Source organism: Acomys russatus, chromosome 20 (genome assembly GCF_903995435.1).
Source record: "Acomys russatus chromosome 20, mAcoRus1.1, whole genome shotgun sequence".
Lineage (NCBI taxonomy): Eukaryota > Metazoa > Chordata > Mammalia > Rodentia > Muridae > Acomys > Acomys russatus.
Window position 1 is genome coordinate 74,342,853 of NC_067156.1, and position 21,835 is coordinate 74,364,687.

At 35.7% G+C, this 21,835-nt stretch overlaps 1 protein-coding gene across 1 annotated transcript in view; it reads right to left on the reverse strand.

Annotated features, from left to right (window-relative positions):
- The window catches only part of Dok6 (docking protein 6), a 402,354-nt gene that overhangs the window by 214,069 nt on the left and 166,450 nt on the right, over nucleotides 1-21,835 (reverse strand). Inside the window, exon 3 of the mRNA XM_051163890.1 lies at nucleotides 3,757-3,871. Coding sequence (XP_051019847.1) covers nucleotides 3,757-3,871 — 115 coding nt within the window. The remainder of the gene's footprint in view (nucleotides 1-3,756; nucleotides 3,872-21,835) is intronic.

The following is a 21,835-nucleotide window of genomic DNA, read 5'->3' on the forward strand; positions in this document are numbered from 1 at the left end:
ATCTGTCTACCTCTGCCTCCCTACAGCTGTGATTAAAGGTGTGTGCCACCATCCCTGTCCCTTAACTTGTTTTGAAATGCTTGGATATAGATATGCTGATTTATTTTGTCTCTATACTTTTGTCAATGCCATGTTGCTTCCACTATTTCAGTTTTAGAATATATTGCAAATCTTGTAACATAATGAACTCTTTTGAGTTTTTGCCACAAAATTTCTTTAGAAATTTTGGCCTCAAATATATCCTGGATTGTTTTTATACTTATTACAATAAGCTCAGTACTACAATGGAAAATATATTTACCCTATACATTGCTTCAGATAGCATAAAAAATTTAACAATATTGATTTTTCTACTTCATGAACACAGTCTATTGGTGTGTGTGTGTGTGTGTGTGTGTGTGTGTGTGTGTGTTATCTTCTATTTGATAAAAGTAAACTTATCATTAGGTGTATAATGGTTATAGCCTGTAGATGGTATTAGTTTCTTAATTTTTATTTCAGAGATCATTTGAATAAAACAATATTGCTAATTTGGGGATGTTGGTTATTTCATTCCTAGAACTGTTAAATTCACTTATCGTTTCTAATATTGATTTTGATGTTACATATATGTACATATCTATATCTCTGTATATATATGAAGAATTAATAACAGGTCAAGCTTGGTAATGAAATCAAATGTGCCACTATTACATGTCCCATCATGGTCTGTTTTTTATATTATTTCTGGAGTCCTAAAATTGGGTCTTCAACTTGTGAGTCAAGTTCTTTGTGGACTGATATATAGAATCATCATTTGTAATTAAATTAATTATTCTCTATTTCATTTATATCTGATATGTTTTATTTTTCCTCTTTGTGCTGGTGCCTTTCTGTCAATCTCACACAAACTAAGACGTTTGTGGAGAGAGGAAATTTTAACTGAGAAAAATGCGTACGTAAGATTGACCTGCAGACAAGTCTGTAGAGCATTTTTCAAATTAATGATTGATGTGGGAGGTCCTAGTTCTTGTAGGTCATGCTACCCTTGGGCAGGTGGTGCTGAGCTGCATAGAAAATAAGGTGAGCAACCCAGGAAGAGAAATCAAATAAGAAGCATTCCTCCAGGGTTTCTGCTTCATTTCCTGCCTCCAGGTTCCTGCATTAAATCTCTGTCCTCACCTACCTCAGATTTGTAAGATGAAATAAGCCCCTTTCTCCCCAGGTTACTTTTGGTAATGGTCTTTTGATCAGATCAATAAAAACCATAACCTGGACACCCATTCACTGATTTGGTGTTTACTTTTCCCCCACATTATAGCAAAGGACTTATCGCCATGGTCCTTATGAGAACACTCAGCTAAGGTAGAATATCAGTCTCTTTCAATATCAAGTTACTCTTTCTCACCTATTTGGAATAAAGTCACAGTGAATATCTCATACTTGAAAAGTGAGGAAGTGAATGTCACTTTCTAATTACAGATCTTCTGTAAGGAATATTTGTCTACCTCTGCCCACTTATTCGCTTAAGCATTTCTTTACATGAACATGGTCTCATGAGATTTACCCCATCTGTTTCTTTGATGCTCAAGTGCTGCAGATTTTCCCAGCTGGTTCTCCTTTGAGAATTTGTTTTGGTTAATTAATTAAGTTATGTATTTTTTTTAGGTTTATAAGATGCTCTGAGTTCATCTTGACTAGTTCTTGCCTTTAGTCCTAGATTCAGTAAATTCTCCACAAGGCCCAGCTAAACACTTTAGAAACCAATTTCCAGATTCTGAGCATACTTGAAAATTTTATTTTAAATTCTAATCTCTATGACCATTCTACAAATTGTTTAAATGCACATTGAATTCAATTCATTGAGAAAACAGTGCTTTGTTGGTACTGAGTCTCATGTATTGATACCATGCTAAGGCTGCAGCACCTGAATGCCACCGGGGTGGTGTGACAGTTCCTCTCTGGACACTTTGCTGCCCTGATTCCTAGAGTTAGACTATAATTCTCATTTCAAGGTCAAGACTATAAGAAAACTTTAAGAAGATGCATACAGGGGCTAAGTCTTTGATATGAGCATGAATATATCAATCTTGAGGCGTGTAGAAGCTGAATATTTTCAGTCTAGGCATATGTGATGATGCAAACACAGATTGAATTTGTAGTATATATGTAATACAAAGTCATTAAAATGTATTTATCAGATAACAAAGAAATATATACCTTTTCTCTGTCTCTCTGGCACATACGCTTTATCAAACAAGGGAGGTGATTTTGGGTGATGAGAAAGATTGACATGGAACAGCAAGGGTCTTTGGGAAGAAATTGGGTATATGCACATATGTGTGTGTGCAAATTGTCCGATAGACTATTTGTGAAAAGATGAGACACACATATATTAAGTTATCCCAGAAAGGGACCTCATGGCAGGATTAAGTAATGATCCCAGTGATGTCAAATTTGGTGAGCCAATCAGTTTTTAATTGGTGTCACTAACAGGAGTATGAGTATGGGTGAGCTTTACAAGAAGAAGGGATTACCCAAAAGCAGTTGTATCACCAGAAAGTTTACCCAAAGCATGGGTGATAACTTCTAAACTGCAGCCATGGAGCTCTCCATGCAGCTCCATGATCTCAACAATTTCCCCCCAGTTTGGCTGGTGAGAGTCTCCATCTTCAACAACTGTTTGCACTGTTAGGTAGAGGCCCTCAATAACCTTCCCTCTTCCCATGTGACCTTTGGTGACCTTGTTTATTGCCTAAGGCTTATGAGACTCCCTTTCCTCCTGAAGCAAATATTGCAGTTCCTAGGAAATGTTGCAATTTGGAAGAACATGCCACACAACACTGTATACATACATATAAATATGTGAGCACTCACAGGGAAAATGCATGCTCACAAACATTTTATAAAATTAAAATGGGAAAAGGAGCAATATTGTATGCTTTTTCATCATTTGAATCTTATCTTGAGAACCAGCTGATAGGAAACTAAAGAGTGATTTATAGCTAACTAAATATATCCTTGTGTTAATTAAACATAACCCTTTAGTCATATCTCCTAAACTCTCACCATTATTTTAAATTCACATCTTTCAAGGCTTTGGACATTTTGCCTGCTTCCTTTCTACAGACATCCATTATAAAGCAAATACCGCATTTCATTGATCTGAATCTTTAAAAAGGCAATAAGCTGACTAATACGTTCCAAAGCAGAGCGATTGCTCCATTAAAAATACTGCAGGTTCAAACGACAAACTGCTAGTGTCTCCATAATATCAGAGTGTTTTATTAACTGGTAAGCTAAAATTCAATCTAAAATATATTCACTTATAGTTTTGAGACTCCATGAAAGCAATGCATTGCTCAAAGTTCTGTTCTAAATTGTCTGGGGAGACAGGCTGGTTTTGAGTGGGCTTTCTCATAGCAGCGTTACTATTACAGTAGAAAATGTTTCACAGCTATACCTTTCCAAAGCCAGAATACAAGTCACAAGCCGATCCTGAACATTGCTCAGGTATTGTTTAATAAATTCTCAAAGCTTGAACCAAAGCCCCAATAGTCCTCCGGCCACCTGGGAACAAAGCTCCAGACAAAAACAAGATAGTGGAACCCCAACACGTGTTTCTACAGTGTGTCGAGCTTCTTGAAAAGCTTTCCACCACACGTTCCATTACAATATGCCACCCTATTAAGACTTCTGTGTGGCTTTATCTATCGGAGTCATTGTCTCTGAAGCAACTCAATTTTCTCAAGCTGTAGATGGGCCGAAATTGCTTACCTGACTCACAAGCAAATGTCTTTGACGTTTCGTCATGAAAGATAATTGCCACTGCGTGCTTCTTTGTCTCTCGAGGCAGCCTGGTTATATTTTTGATGTTGTGCAGTTCAGTTACCTTGAAAGAGAAGAATATATTTTCTTTTTACTTTCAAAGTTCTGGAGATAGGCCCCAGAGCCTTGTATGTGCTAAGAGAACATTCTGCCACTGAACTACATCTCCAACAAGAAGGGATGTTTATTTTAATGTATATATGCTACATTACAGTGCTTTAAACAAAATGGTCAGTTATTACTACCCTAAGCACTTCCCAATGGGTCACTTACTAAGTTTGATTTAACTCTATCCACAACCAGAAAAAAAGAAAGCACAATGTATCCCATCAGCCTTTCAGTTTTGGTTATAGTTTATATTGATTGCTATATTTTTGAATAGTCTAATGATAATGCAGAATAGCTTCATGGAAGCTGTGCTGTCATTAAACTTACATTCATAGAAAGCAATAGCAACTTGGTACAATGAACATTCTCATTAATTATCTGTTGAATATTGATGAGATTTAGCAACAAGTCTTTTCTCCAACACCCTCAGATCATACAAGTTCCAGAAGAGAACATTCCAGGCTGCCAGTGTTTGAAAGAATAGTTTTGCAACTTGTGTACCAATCATTTTCAAAAGCATGAACCCAAAAGACATACAGCTCTAAAGGATCATGAGAATAAAATTTCAGCCCAAGGAGAAATATTGATGCATGCTGAACTTTTATTTATTTATTTATTAATCAATTTTGTTATTTGACAGTTTTGCACATGAGCACAGTACAGTCTAATTAATGTTACCCCTCCATTATTTTAATAGCCACATTACTAGTGTGGAAATGAGTACCTTCATGTTTAGGATTGTTAGCATGTCTAGAATATTGAACCTAATTTATACAACTTTGATGAATTCCTGATGAGTTCAGGGCCATCTTTGTAAGAAAGGAAAAAAACCTTTGTGATCATAGAATGTAAGTGTTTTAGTTAGGGTTTCTATTGCTGCAGTGAATACACCATGATCAAAATGCAAGTTGGAAAGGAAAGGGTTTATTTGACTTACACTTCCACATTGCTGCTCATCAATGAAGGAAATCTGGACAGAAACTCAAACAGGACAGGATCCTGGAGACAGGAGCTGATGCTGAGGCCATGGAGGGGTGCTGCTTACTGGCTTGCTTCCTACAGTCTGCTCAGCCTGCTTTCTTATAGAACCCAGAACTACCAGCTGAAGGATGGCACCACCCATAATGGCCTGGGCCCTCCTTGTTGATCACTAATTGAGAAAATACCTTACAGCTGGATCTCATCAAGGAATTTCCTCAATTAAAGCTCCTTTCTCTCTTATGACACACACAACCAGCCATTACAAAAACTATCCAGTGCTACACAACCTCGTAAGGAGGTGAAGCAGATCTGGTTCTAATGAACAAATAGATACCTAACTTCTCTAGTTATTGCTCTCTAGAGTGGGATCCAAGTAAGGAGTTTCTTCTTTGATGAAAACCTCTCTTTTGACTTGCTTGTATACCTAACAATATTTTCACTTTGTCATACATGCTTCAACTGTTCTGAAGAAGACTAATGAAAGAAAAAAACAATTTCTCTTCATAACTTAGAATCTATTAAACTCATTGGAGTTTAGAATTATTAAACTTAGAACTATTAGAATGAAATGTGTAGTTCTTTAAGCACAATACACACGCATATTACATATATTTCAAAATTTCTTCCCCATGTTTGAAGATAACACTGTTGATATTGATCAGAATTTCACAGTATAGACACAGTTAAAATGGTCAATACATGACCAAAATCTTCACTTATATAAAATGATATACACAATATAAAATTATGTAGTTATCATTTTAAGAGGCTTCTACTCTACTTCTCATCTATTCTTTGAAGTTTTTAGTGGCCTCAATCTGTAATACCACATACAAGTCATGATATGTTAAATCCAAGAGAATTATCAATCATATAACGTTATTCATGCTTGCTTTTCTCTCTACTTGTAGTAATCTTAAGATTAACATGAAACATCAAAATGGTACAAATAGTTATTTTGGGTATAATAGAAATTTATCATTGTATATAAGCATTTATATGTATGTGTGCATACATACTCATCATCTCCTTAGAAATCTCCCTCCTATCTATCATCTTTCTGAAAGTAATTTCTCTTCTAAGCAAAAAGAATTCCACACAAATATCTTATTACTTTGGGGGAGTAAAACAGTTTGGAGAAAGAGGAAAATTCCTTTTTGGAAGAGTGACTAACATTATATTTCAATCACACTAAAACATGATTTCAAATATAGTTTAGCTTTTGAATTTCTAAATTAGATAATTGACTCAAACGATGTTTAAAAACAATTTTATTCTAAGATAATGAATTTAAGTTATATTTGAAAAAAGATATTATTTCTGAGCACTATTAGCTCCATCTAAACAAATATTATCAAACCAAGCCTAAAAACAATGAATATGTGTTGCTTAAGAATTAATGTAAATGGTAAATATAAAGGTCATGTATTGCTACAGAGTTATATAAAATGTCTACTCAGACTGTACTAAGAAAATAATATAGAAAGCTCAATCTTGTCAGGAGCCTGCTACAGAGTTATATAAAAATGTCTACACATACTGTACTAAGAAAATAATATAGAAAGCTCAATCTTGTCAGGAGCCTTTCACAACTATTTTATTTACAAATGTAGAATAATACTGGAACAGATATTATGGACTTTATATTTTATTCATCATAACATCAATCAACAAGCTAACGTGGCAGATGCATTTGAGGTGTGTCTAAGGCACCAAGGAAGGCCTAAAACGTCAGTGCCTCAGGCAATCTGACAGCTGATGCAGTTCAAACAAAATGCTTTCTCCCCTGGAAATATTATATTTATAAATAAGGCAGCTGTTTGCAAGCAGACCCTGTTCCTATGGTTTCTGGAATAAATCAGTTTTTGTTGTTGATCAACAGTGTAATGGGTTAATTTTTTTCATTTAAGAATTTGAAAAGAGGCCAGGAAAGAAAAGCACTAAAGAGAAATATAAAATTCTACTTTCTAAAAGAATCCCAATCCTAACTATTTAGGTTAAGATCTGAGAAAGCTGAAACATTTGCCATGATTCTGCACTATCAGTATTATTTGAATTTACAACATTGTGGGCAACTGTATGTACTTAAAGGAGGATCACGTGATTTAAAATAAAGTATTTCTGTTATTGTCCTGAAACTATCAATGCATCATAAAAATCATTACATTTGTGAAATCTTGGAATTTTTAATGTTAAGTTAGGTATTTTTAAAATATTAAAAAAATTAATATGTATTTTTGAAAATTGAATTATTTTTAGATTTCTGTGACTGCATAACATTGATTAAATTTTTAATCAAAATCATTAAAGAAAATACGTAAGTAAATATTAAGTTAATTGGAACTAAAATAAAGCTACTTAGTGAGCAGGTGTATTGATCAACATTTTAGAATATTTAGGTATATTTAGATGTGAAAAGTGCAAGAAGTAAAACTTAAACATAAACATAAGTAAAGAGTTTTTTGGATGACTTATATTATTTCTATTTAGGAGTTTTATTATTATATTAAGTAATTTCTGGGTTTATATACACACACATCAAAGACAAAAGATAACATTTTTCTCTAGGGATATACAGAAGAGAGTGCATACTCCTCTTATAGAAGACCCAATTCTGATTACCAGAACCCACATTCAGAGGGTCATAAGCTCTAGTAACTCCAGCTTCTGGAGGAAAAAAAACCTCTTTTGCCCTCCATGGGCTCTGCAGTCATGCATGCGCGCGCGCACACACACACACACACACACACACACACACACACACACACACACACACAAATACAAATAAATAATCAAATAAATACAAATAAAATAATAAAAAACAAAATAGTAGGGAAAGATGATATAAAGGCTCTGGGGAATATTTCTGTTATTTCTTTTTCATTGTGTGAGAATTTTGTGCATGAACACAACATGAGCAAATCTAATCCCTATTCTCTCTTCTCCAACTCACCCCTCCACATTAAAAATGTGAGTTCTTGGGTGGCAACGTCACAGGCATGTCACTTGGAGTTTAAATAATAAGTGAAGTGAAAAACACAGACAGAATCAAGTTTTGCCCTTTTATCAAAATTAATTCTTATTTATATATGTGTATATAATATTACATTATAGTTTATCTTAAGCTCTCTTATTTATTTATATGTTTAGCAGTAGTAGTAATCTCATTTCATAGTGAAGAAATGGGATTTTAAAAATAAAATTAATTTCCCCAAAAATGTGAATTTTAAAATATTTTTATAAAACTCTTAATTGTCTTATTTCAAGACAATATGACTTTCTTTTATTCTTCAGAATCCAGGCAATCACAATATGTTATTTTGACCAAGTATGTGTAAGTATAAATATAAGGTCTCACTGGGTTGTAGAGTTATGACACTGAAGCTGAAATGAAGAGCATTTTAAGTAAATTGCAGCCATTGCTCTTAGACTTTGCCTATAAATTTGCCCAAAGCTCTTCTAAGCTTGTAGCAGTAAAGAGTCTGAATCATGGTAAATACTTTCTTATTCTCCTAGATCAAACTTGATAGATCAATTTTCATATGTGTTTGGCTCATTAATTGTTTTATATCATCTTTACCTGGTCATTAAAATGATACAAATTTACCAAATTGAAAATATCAACACTTTTTTTGAACAGCATAAAAATTCGCTACTCTCACTTTTGATACTATCTGAAAATTTTGTAAATTTTGAGTTGTCATACTCTATGATGTTGGTAGCCATTTTCTCATATTTTAATTGTCTTTTGAAAACTCACTCCTCCATATTTTTTTCTGAGTACACTCATTTGTTTCCATGGAAGATGAACTTAAATGGTCCATCTTTAGGAAGTGACTTTTTTTTTTTTTTTTTTGGAAGTAACTCTTCTTGTGTGTTTTCAGCAAACACCCAGCATGCAGAGCTGATGAGCTTGGTGGCTTCCCACCTGCTGGTGAGGTCCAGGAGCCTCACTGTGAGGTCTGGGTCAGTAAACATGAAGACTTCTTGCTGCTTCCGTGGGACTATGCTTAAGTGAATTAAAATAACATTGGTATGCTTATTTGTTTATATTTGCAAATGCATGATTATAAAAAATAAAATCACTTGCTACCGTTTAAGGAAACTAGATTAATTACTATTTTACCTATTTATTGCTTTTTGCACAGAAGCATATTAGCTGTAGCATTGATGACTGTTCCTTTGGGAGCGGCTGAGACATCCCAGGTTCTGCATACAGCTCTCACTGAGACCTACAGTGCATTCTCTGTCATAAAGCTGTGTCACTTTAACCTATGCACTTTCTCCACCTTCACCTCTAATGACTCATTCAAACACCAATTCTTTCTCTTTTGAGATATTTTCACTGTGTTCCCATCAGCCCCCACACTCACTACCTGCCACCATCTTATTCTTATTGCTTCCAGATGGCTATTTCTAAAATATACTGCAACTAATTAAAAACATCTGATATTATCTTTCTTAAACTAAAAAAACAATTTATTCAGATTACATCCTACCTGTTATCAACTCACTTGTATCTTCCCGTTCCCTCCTCCCTTTTTCACCCTATTCCCCTCCCCTAGGCCTCTGAGAGTAGGGGACCTCCTCCCCCACCATATGACCACAGCCGATCAGGTCTCTTCCACATAGCCTGCTTCCCTTCTTAGTGCTGCCCTGCCTCCCCGTGATCAGATAGGAGGCACCAGAGTTCAAGTCAGAGTCAGTCGCCGCTCTCCCCACAGCCATGGAGAATGAGATGTCCGTTGGCTAGATCTGAACAGGGGTGTGTAAGTTTGCTGCATGCCTTGTCCTTGGTTGGTGCAACAGTTTGTGCAGGCACTTCTGGGTCCAGATCTTCCAGCCTTGATAGTCTCCTTGTGAGACTCCTGGGCCCTCTGGGCCCTTCTGTCCCCCTATTCTCCCATAGCACTCTCCCCTGGGGTTGAGTTCACTCACCAGCAAGGACTTAAGGACTTTAAATGAATTAATTACTTATGTAAATCTAGTCTCATCTTTTTTCCCACTTTAATCTGAAACATAAGTCCCATCTATACTCTGGCGTCCTAATTTTCCTGAATATCATAGTGTCATTTAAAGTGGTTTTAACATTCTACTTAATACCCTGATTCTTATGTCTTCTTGTCAAATTCAGAATCATTCTTCATGATGTATGTGTAAGTCTTCCTGTTTTTATTTAATTCCTGCTGCTTTGACAAAATACTCTGGAGGACTTAGATGTTTTAATAAGGGTTTTATTCTCATTCACAGTTCAAGGGTGCAGTGCATCATGGGCAGGATGTCAAAGCAGCAGAAGGTTAAAGCAATGGAATACTACATTCCTTATCAGGGAAAGAGACACTAGAGCATCAGTGCTTGCCCACATTGGCTTGCTGTGTCCCTTACTCCCCAGGGAATGGTACTGCCTAGAATTAAGAAAAGGTCACTGCACATCAATGAAAGTACTCCAAAGGTATGTCCAATAACTCATCTTCCAAGTGAGCCTAGTTTTTTTCAGGTTGACAGTATTAGCCGTCACACTTTCTGAGATACGTGTGCAAGGAAATGAATTGTTCCAGTGGGGCCTTTTTTCTGGCATTTCATCTCAGGCTAACAGATGCGTTTATATGAATTATGTTCGTTTTATGGACTTAGTAGTTAAATATAGTGATTCCATTAATTCACACTACACATCTTTAATTCCTTACATAGACGTCAACACAGAATTTGTTTATTTATTTATCTTTTGTTTGTTGTTAGATTTGTTTTTTGTGAGACAGGGCTTCTCTGTGTAACAGCCTTGGCTGTCCTGGAACTTTCTTTGTAGACTAAGCTATCCTCAAACTCACCGAGATCTGCCTGTGAGTTCAGGGATTAAAGCTGTGTGCTGCCATGCCTGCCAGAATTTATTTATTGGTGGCATTTGACCACTTTCTCTTTACAATTAAGACCACAGATATTTTAAAACATTGTTTACTTTAAAACGTTGAAGCAGATAACCATAAATTATGATTAGCTTTCTTAGAATGTGGTCAGAGGAGAACTTGCACAGACATTTTAGTAGTTAGAAATAAGCAGAAGGCCAGATATAGTTGCTGGGCGTGGTGGCATATGTCTTTAATCCCAGCATTTACGAGGCAGAGGCAGGCAGATTGCTCGGAATTCGAGGCTAGCTTTGCCTATACAGCAAATCCAGGACAGCCAAGGCAATGTAGAGAAACCCTATCTCAAAAAACCAAAAAACAAAACAAACAAAAAGATGTAGGGGAACCTGTTCACGGAGTCCATCCTGACTAACAAAGTTGAACTATGACTATCAGTGTGAACTGAAGGTATTTGCTATGTGTTGGGAAAATGGTGATAATTTCTCTCACAGGCCCTTTGAGTTTAGAATGACTTTATTTACATGCATAATGACATTTACAATAAATAAATTAATACCAACTACATAATTTAAAGTTCAACATACTATTTGTGTTATGTATGTTTGCTTTAGATTTATGGAAATTTAAACTATATGTCAAAATGTAATGTCAATTTTGCTATTAAAAACTGTGTGTACATTATTTACACATGATTAAGTGACAAATATACTTACTAGAATTATTAAAAAGTGACTCTTAGCAGTTTACTTCATGACAACTAAGAGAAGATATCTACACACATAAGTGCTTAAAACTTCTCATGATAAACCTAAATGTCTCCTAAAAAGTCCAAGATGGTAATCTTTAGATTAAAAAATAAATTTGATACCTGATAATCACATTCTTATCATTCATCTGTTCAATAAATATTATTCTTGGAATTTATTAATCTTTAGTTGTCACTTCAATTAAGAAAATGTTTTTTGTTTTCTGAGAAGAAGATTTGAGGGCCAAGTTTTATAAAATTTTATAAGGATATAAAATGTTATTTTCAGTAAAAATATATAGAAATTTCATTATTTCTTTTAATTATAATGATTATTTCAATTAATAAATGTCATTTCCTCTACATTTAATTCCCAATTTTCATAATAATAATTTAAATATTTGCATCACTTCACACAGGAAGTGATAAGAGATTCACACGTTTCATACTTCACTTCAATAACTTCCTGACAAAATTTTCACTGGAAAATTATTGTTGTTTTTTCAACAACTCTATTTGCATACACTTCCTAGTATCTTTCTTTAAAGTGGACTCTTTTCTCAGATAAAAACAAATGTGCTCCAGTAAAAATAATCAATTTAATTAATTTTTAAAGTCACTTGTGACAGACATCATATGCTCTGAAACATTACTTTATGGATATTCCAGCATGGTCATTATAAAAAAAATGCAATATTTATGTTCTATGTACTTGGCCAATATGAAATATTTTAAATACTATACCACATTATATGATAATAATCTAGAATTGCATCACTACAGATGCTTTAATGTTATTAACTAAAATTGGATCTCAATATCCATGTTTCCTACATCTGAGCACTCAGCAACCACAAAATGAAAATACCAAAGAGTATATTATGTCTTTATGGATCACAAAAAGACTTTTCCTTCTTATTTTATAACCCATACACCATAATGCTATTTATATAACATTTGCATGATATTAGGTATTACAAATAATATAGAAATGATTTTGAGTATGTGCAAAAGTGTACATAGGTCATATTCAAGTTCTTGCTTTCTTATATGAGACCTAAGCACTTGTATGTCTGTTCACAAAACTGACATTGGTCTTCTGTAGATACGGAGGAGAAGTGACAGGATGTTTAAGTCACTGCTCACTGTCTACTCAGTTTACTGCTCCAGTCCCCTTACTGTTCTCAGAACCCAGTGTATACAGTTAGATGCCCTTTATCGAATGGTTTTATGGCCCAGTTGGACAGTATAAGGGCATAACTCACTATTTTAATGCAGAGTCTCCTAGCTCAGGTGAGTTCAGTAAAGGCCTTCAAAAACATGTGTTCAAACATTTTTGATCCTCAAGCACATGTAAAAATCTGGGTATGGCAATGCATGCTTGTAATCCTAGTGCTGGGGAGGCAAGACACTAGTGAATCTCTGGGGCTTGTTGGCCAGAAAACCTAGCCCATGTGAATTCCAAACAAATAAGATACCTGCCTCATACTCTGGAGTAAAGATATTGAAGATTGAGTTCTAAGGTCAAAGTGTACACACACACACACACACACACACACACACACACACACACACACACATGCACACACACACACGCATGCACGATGTGTTTATTACAAGAACCTGTTAAAACGTCTTTGTTTGAGAAGAGTGCCTTTGCAGATAGGACTGAATCTAGAGTCTTGAGGGAACATCTTGAATTTAGTGCAAGTCTCGCCTCCTATAATTGCTGTTCTTATAAGATAAGAGCAGGAGTTCAAAGACCAAGCCAGAAGAGAGGTAGTTTTGTGAAGATAAAGGAAGATTCCTTGATTTCTGAATCTGCCTTTTAGACAATTAGGCTAAACTTACATGGCTTTAATCCAAGAACAATGTGAGAATTTGGTAGGCCAGACCAGGGAAAGCAATACACTTGTACATTGTTATTTTGCATTAAATTTTAATTCTTTTTTTCAAAGTTAAAATTCTTAAATGAAAACAAAAGAAATTCATTGTACATGCCCTATACCCCTAACATCTTTCTTCCATTCAACTTTCTTTCATCTATATATTTCTTTGCTTTATGTCTCCTTAAAGCATTACATTTTTCTCTTTGATTTTTGTTAACAAAATTTCTCTGTAGCTCTCTCATGTGATTTCCCCAGAGCCTGGGCCAGTGACTGATGCACAGTCACAGGAAAGGTGGAGATCCACTCAGGCAAGACCTCCCTGTCAAAAAGCTTTGTCAGTATCGTAGTCCTAGGGGAAAGGCAGTGACAAGGTGACAAACTATAAAGCTTCTTTTGGAAAACAAACCTGCTGATATTTGATGGGGTCAGCAGAGAGGCTGGCCTGCTGCTGAGCTGCTGTACTCTTCTTAATCAGGGAGCTGGTTACTAGGAGTGGAGGACATATACCTGAAGAGTGGGTCATTCAAAGATCAAGATGAGGACTGATGCTCCAGAGGGGATGGCACTACTCGGTTCTTTGCCTTGTCCTTAGCCAATAATTGCTTTTACTTATAGTTTAGGTGTGTCCATATGAAGCAAAGAAGTAATTCTATGTGGAACTTGACATCAACCTGAAAGATCAAGCCCAAGAACACTGGGAAGACTCTCTTGTGTAGCATGCTCTCACTTGAATAGAATTATTAAATTTTATTTCACCCTCTTCAAAAGATCAAATACCTACTGGAAAAATACTTTTCTGTCTTTCTTTGATCTATGACCTTAGACTACAAGGTTCTCATGGAGACCTCACAGACACTTGGCTTATGTTTGAATATATTGTGTTGAATATTATTTTAGAGATATTGGTTCTTATTGACATTTATCAATTTGACACATAAGGATACTCATTGAATAGCCAAGTTCAACGTTTGATGCCTGCTTTTGACATTGGGCAAAAAATACTATGGTGTGACCAGAATTTCTGTCATCTGATCTATTTCAGGAAGAAGAACAGGAATGGGAAGCATTAAAAATGACATCTCTAGAAAGCTGTGCTGTAAAATTTTCTTGCAGATATTGGACAGACACAAGACCGCAATTGAAGAGATGGCTCAGCACACTTTCTGTTTCTCCAGAGAATAACGTTTGGTTTATAGCACTCATATCAGCTAGTTCACAACCTTACCTGTACCACCAGCTCCAGGAAGATGTGCTTTCTCTGGATTCTATATGGGAGAGCACATGCATTCATATACACATTCACATAGTTAAAGTAAACTTTAATTTTAAAAATTACACAAGAATGTAATTATGTATCAATTCTGACTATTCAAATTAGAACTAAAATCTCAGAGGAAAAAATGAATCATGATAAAACATTGTATCAAGCAATGAATAGTTTGAAATTTCATATCTTCTTTTGAGTTATAAAATATTTTAATGAGTTAAACAGTCCTTAGTAATCTCTACTCTGCCTTTTAATCAGGGACAAATATCATGAACAAGTGAAAGAAGGGTAAATGTATAATCATGGGCTTTGTGAGTAAGAAGTTTCAGTGATTCAACGTTTAAATTGGTTACCTGGCAGTTTTGAGAGACTGGTGATAAACCATTTGTCTTCTGGGGTCTTTGCATTTTCTATTGTCTAATAAATCTCAATTGCACTGTCGGGTTGTAATTATTAACACATAATGACACACTCTATGTCTTCTCCAGATGATCTTTAAGATAAGCATCGTCTGCTTAAGTGGAAGCTTTATTTTGCAAACAGTAGACAAGCTATGCTCCACTTAGTCTCAAGTAGGGCATGGGAAGAGTGCCTTGACAGGATGTGTGTTTCTGAACCAATTGCTTCTGAAGCTTCAGTGTCTGCTCATGTACATGGTCCAAATGCTAATTGATCCATCAAAGTTGGCATAAAATCTGAAATAATTTCTTAGTAAACTCTTCCAAAGATTAAAAAAGAGTTTCACTTTACAGGGTGTCTTCTAAATATTTATATTTTCAACACAGAATTTTTCCCAAAAGTTAACTATGTTCTGTTTTGGGGGTTTAATATCTTTAATATATAAATAACTGTAAAAAATAGAACACCAAAAACAAAACAAACAAATAAAAAACTCACACAGGGATTAATTAATTAGATGCATGACGTCAAACAGAACTACAATAACCTACCAAAGAATATTTGGAAAAATATCTGACAGCTTTAGCCATCAAGGAAATGCAAACTAAAGTTTAATATGTTTTTAGGTCTAGATAGATGTTTTAAGTTGATAATGACAAGATGTGATGAAGATGGATTTACATTCTGAATTTTAGATGCACCAAGATAGGAAAGATGTTTTCTTCAAAGCTGTCAAATACAAATAGCCAAAACAATAAGAATGTAACATTTATATAATCCCTGCTTGTGTCATGGTTATTCTCGGTATAGGTAGTTTATTGTATATATGTATGTATATATATATGTACATAAATGTATATATATACATAAATGTATATGCAAAAAATAAAAATAAATTAAATAAAATAAGGGAGGAAGTAAATAGATCTTCTCAAATCAGAAGAAGAAGAAGAAGAAGAAGAAGAAGAAGAAGAAGAAGAAGAAGAAGAAGAGGAAGAAGAAGAAGAAGAAGAAGAAGAAGAGGAAGAAGAAAAGAAAGTTCATATCTTGATTGCACAGATGTCCATCTAACTTGGCTTCTTGGCTATAATTATATAGCTGTTAAAGGTAGCATGGTAAAAGAAAAGCAATCATGAATAGTTTGTGTGTCTCCCTATTTCTGTAATACAAATTAGTTTCTTTAAAACTGGATTATTGGAAGGCAAACATACTGAAATAAAAGTTCTATGCTAACTAAGTAAAACCTGTGACCTGTGCAAGAATAGAAAAATAAACAAAAGGAAAACAGCAAAACATAAGTATCACATTATTTGAAGTAAGAAGATCCTGGTAATCTACTTTCTATTATTAGGGAAGAATAAGGCACAGCAGACCCAAAACATACAGTAGAGGCATTAGTTAGAATTTCATTAAAGTGGTATGAAGAAATAAGAAATAACAAGGATTCTAATACAATAGTACTTGTGTGAATTAATAATACTGAAAATACAAAAGATATCATAAGTACACATTCATATAAGGCTCACAAGTGCAAAGAGTCCAAGTAATCATCGTAATGGCAGCTCCAAGAGGAGGAAAGATGAATGACATAAAAAAAATAGGGATAAGATTAATTTTTTTAAAATTCAAAAATAATAAACACTTGTGCCAAAAATCTACTGGTTCTGTAATAAGATTAAGTCAAACTTTGCAAATGATGTTTGAAACATCAGAAAAGTGAATAAAAAGGAATGTAGAAAGGAAGGAAGTAAGAAATGGAGAGGAGAGAAGAAGTGGGGGAAGGGACAGGAGGGAGGGAGGTTTACATTGTATAAGAAGGGACAGGAGGGAGGGAGATTTACATTGTATAAGAAGGGACAGGAGGGAGGGAGATTTACATTGTATAAGAAGGGACAGGAGGGAGGGAGATTTACATTGTATAAGAAGAGTCCTGAGTGTTTGAAATTCTTGCACATCAACCGAGTTGAGCAACCACATAATTGGCACAGCTTACAATTTCTCTGAATTCATCTTCCCCTCAGGTATCTATGGCCGGATGTACAGCAGCTGTTAACATAATGCCAGAATTATGTTCCTCTTGTAAAGGATGCAGAATGGAAATGAATTCTGGTGAGAACATTAATATGTATCATCATAAAGTATGAACATAAGCTCAGAGAGCTGATGGTTAATATTTTCTGAAGAGAAATTCTCCAGGGATGTCTGATTTCTTCTGAAGAGTCTTCCAAAAGAAGACTTTTCTCTAGTTTGTCCCTGAAAGAGACAGTGATTGAAAGTTGGGAGGACTGCTGTTCCCTGCTGGCTTGGGGAGGGAGAAAACCTCATGTCTAGCTTTGGAACAGGATGCAGTTATCGTTATCCAGTTGGTGGGGAACAAATCCTGAACTCAGTACTGTAGCTGTAAAAGTTCTTTTCATAAGACAACTTAACAGCATGGAATATTCCTTCTAGAATTATTGGATGAAAGCATCTTTGCCACTCAACTTCAGCCTTGTGAAATCCATAAATAGACTGGGGCATGCTTTGATCTACACAGTATGTTCATAAATGAGAGCCACAACTTTGTCTATGGTAGATGGTTACTCAGCAGAAGAAATTAGGGGTAATACTGTGGCTGAGCTCTATAATAAACTCAGGTTAGCAATAGGGATGGTATTAATCAAATCAGTTCGCTTGTAGAATCCAGCTGGAGTAAACTGCCGGCCCACTTCAGACTAGGCAAGCCTAGCTCCAAGATGGTCAAATACAAAGTTGGCCTCCAACTACAAAACTTTCTGAAAAGACAGAACTATAAGAGACTAGCAGAATCCTGGAGATCAAGTTAAACTTCACTTTCACAGTATACATGATGTCTAAGTTAGCTGGACTCAAAACAACAGAAAAAGAAAAATGGAAAAATTGTCTTTTTATGGCAAATATTTCCAATATGTACAAGATTTGCTTCTGTGTGCTTGATGGACTGGTTAAAAAACATGTCTCAAATATTCTCCCCAAATCAACAAAAGCAAATAAACTAACAAAAACCTTAGTTTTCTAAACACCATATAACAGAATGTATGCCATTTTATCAAATTATTTGAAGGCAGTGATTTTAGGTTAAGCATATAAACATTGCCCAGGCTCCATCACTCCTTAGATATCCCAGAGCCAGTAGCCATCAGAAAATACAGGTGAGAGCCCCTCCCCCAACTACCTGCCTGTAAGTCCCACTGGGCAAACCCAGCAGTGGTGAGCCAGGTCCCAGGCTCTAGCTCTACTGGCAATCCCAGAGTCAGCATCCATGAGAGACTACTAGGTGAGACCCCCAATTAAAATTACATTTTGGAGTACAAAGCTAAAGAGAGATTTCTCAACTGAGGACTCTCAAATGGCCAAGAAATACTTGAAGAAATGCTCAGAGTCCTTAGTTATCAGGGAAATGCAAAACAAAACAACTCTGAGATTCTGTCATATACCTGTCAGAATGGCTAAGATAAAAATTCACCTGACAGCACATGCTGGCAAGGATGTGGAGAAAGGAGAACACGCCTCCATTGCTGAGGAATGCAAACTGGTACAACCACTTTGGAAATTAATCTGGCGCTTTCTTAGAAAACTGGGAATAGCTCTACCTCAAGGCCTAGCTATACCACTCCTGAGCATATATCCAAAAATGTTCCACTATACAGCAAAAAGATTTGCTCAACTATTTTCATAGGAGTGTTATCCATAATACCCAGAAATCGGAAACAGCCCGTATTTCCTTCAACTGAAAAAATGGATAAAGAAAGTGTGGTGCATTTCAGCTATTAAAAACAAGGAAATCATACAGGCAAATGGATAGATCTAGAAAAGGTCATCCTGAGTGAGGTAACTCAGACCAAGAAAGACACATATGGAATGTACTCACTTATAAGTGAATATCAGCCATATAATACATGATAACCATACTACAGTCCATAGCCCCAAGGCAGCTAAGTAACAAGGATGACCTAAGAGAGGTTTCTTGAACCCTACTCAGAAGAGGAGATAGACTAGACATTGGAAGTAAATGAAAAGGGGGAACTGGGTATTAGAAAGTGTGTGGAGGAGCACAATGGTGGTGATCAGATATGAAGAGAAGGAGGTGGCAGGTGAGAGCTTGGAAAGAAGGGAAATCAAGGGTCAGGGTGCATCTCTGGGACAACCTGGAGGCCTGAAACAGATAGGCTCCTAAGAAGATATGGCTGTGACTCTAGCTAAGAATCCTAGCAGCATGGGACTGAAGCGGTTACCTCCTAGCCACACAATACTTTAGTGGAGAGAGTGGGACCCTAACCTACCCACAAAACCTTTGACCCAAATTGTACTGTGCCTACAAGATGTGCAGGGATAGCGATGGAGCAGAGATTGAGGGAATGGCCAACCAGTAACTGACCCAACTTGAGACCACCCCATGAGAGAGAGCCAACCCTTGATGCTATTAATGATACTCTGCTTTTCTTGTAGACAGAAGCCTAGCATAACTGTCTTCTGAGAGCCTTCACCCAGCAGCAGATCAAAACAGATACTAAGACCCACAGCCAAACATTAGTTGAAGTTTGGGGAGTCTTGTTGAAGAGTCAGGGAAAAGACAGTAGGACCCATATAGGATAAGAACCCCACAAGAAGGCCAACGGAGGCAACTAACCTCGACCCCAGGTGGCTTACAGTAAATGATGCAGCAACGAAAGAGCATGCATGGATTGGATATAGGCCCCCAACACATATGTAATTTAAGGGTAGCTTGGTCTTCATGTGGGTACCCTAGCAAGTGAGTGGGGGCTATCTCCGAGATGGACTCTATTGCCTGCTTTTGGATCACTATTCCCTGGCTGGGCTGCGTGGTCTAGCTTCAGGGGAGGAGAATTCGCTTGGTCCCGATGTGGCCTGATTCGATGTAGTGCGTTGGTATAGAGGGTGGTCCTTTTCTGAGGAGAAGATGAGAGGAAAGATGGGGAAGAGTGAGAGATGGGGGAGCAGACATGGAAGAGATGTGGGAGGGACTGGGATTGGATGTAAAGTGAAAAAATAAAAACATCAATATAATAAAAAAGATGGAATATACTTATATCATACAGACAATATATAGAAATAATAGGAGAAAAGGCAAAGTATTGAATATGCTCAACTATAAAACTATTGTAATTTCCAAATATTTTTAATTCATTGGTTTAAAATTCTGTACTGATACAGAAATAAGGTTATTTTTAATATGGATATGGAACTTTATACATTGATTCAAATTTAAGGTTATTTTGATACACATATGTATGTTTGTTCTACTCTGGTATGAGGAATTGGACCTATAGAACTTATTACAAATGTAAGGTTTAATTCCAGTCCTGTTAAAAACTACTATTACAAATTGTTTAGGATAATTGACTTAAACAATTTAATAGTTAATCAGTCAGGACAAAGCTCATGTCAAATACTACTCTAGTTTACTATAGATGATAGATAGAGATAGATAGATGACAGATAGATGACATAGATAGATAGATGATAAATACAATTATACACTGTATGAATAGATAGATGGTGAAATTAACTTAAGGCCTGTTTTTCTTGAGACATGTCAGCTCAGCTTCTGGCAACACCCCCAGCCATCCTCAACAAAGATGATGAACATCATAAAATCTCCTTTTACAGATAGCCTCATTAATGGCAATCTAGCTACTAGGCAAAATGCCTCAGCTTTCTCTACAGACATTATGCATTCCAAAATGGACCCAATTTGGACACAGGATGAGTTGACTGCCAAGTTCTGCCATGACATGGTAAACAAGTCTTTCATATTTCCTGTTTCACAATTATGTCCGCTAGATATTCTGGGCCAGAAGGCTGAAGACGATGCTCCAAAGTTATAGACAGAGAATGGGTGACTGACCAGGCAGTGACTGTCTCTGTCATCTCTTGGTTTTGGAAGCTTCATGCCTGTAATTCCTACTTAAGTAATAATTTTATTCCTTCTCAAGTCTCTGATGGGGCTAAAGATTAGATAATTACAGTTTCACAGTTAAGCTTAAGTTGCATAGGATTAAAGAAAATGTTTTCAGGTTTTTTTTTTAGTTGATAAATACAAGATATGATTCAGGTATAAAACTTTAGACTCACCAAGATAGGATAAGTAGTATTTTCTTCTAGGTTTCCAAATACAAATGAGCTAAATGTTGTGGATGTAACTTTTACATATGGCTTTTCTCTTTGTTTCGTAACTGTTTTTACTGTATATAGTTTATTATGAATAAATAATGTCCATATGCATTTGGAAAAAAAGAATGCAAACATCTGCCAACCATTCAACACATTTCGCAGAGTCTCTGGCCTTACAATACTCCAAAATTTAATGACCCATTTTCAAGTCATCAAATATATTTTGTTGTTGCTTCTGACTATAAAAAAGAACTGTTCAAAGGCCAACGAAATTTTACTACTGTTTAATATGTCTGATACTGTTGTTTGATATGTTTGTTATTTGAAATTGCTGAAGTTCAACTAGTAAATCTGTTAAAATAAATACAAAGTATAATTATTATTTCATGAACGAAATATGCTAAGTAGTTTTTATAGTGAAGTAGAAAGTACTATTTAAGAATGTATTACCATTGTTGTATTTTCCAGTCATAGAATATGGGTGAATTTGCATTAGTTTCACAAAGGCAAAGAATCATTTGCTCTCTGGGACACAGCATTTCATCTGCTGTCTATTCATGCTATGGCACAATTAGGCTGATGTGACTGATGGATAAAAGGTGATCATTTAAAAAGTCAAAAC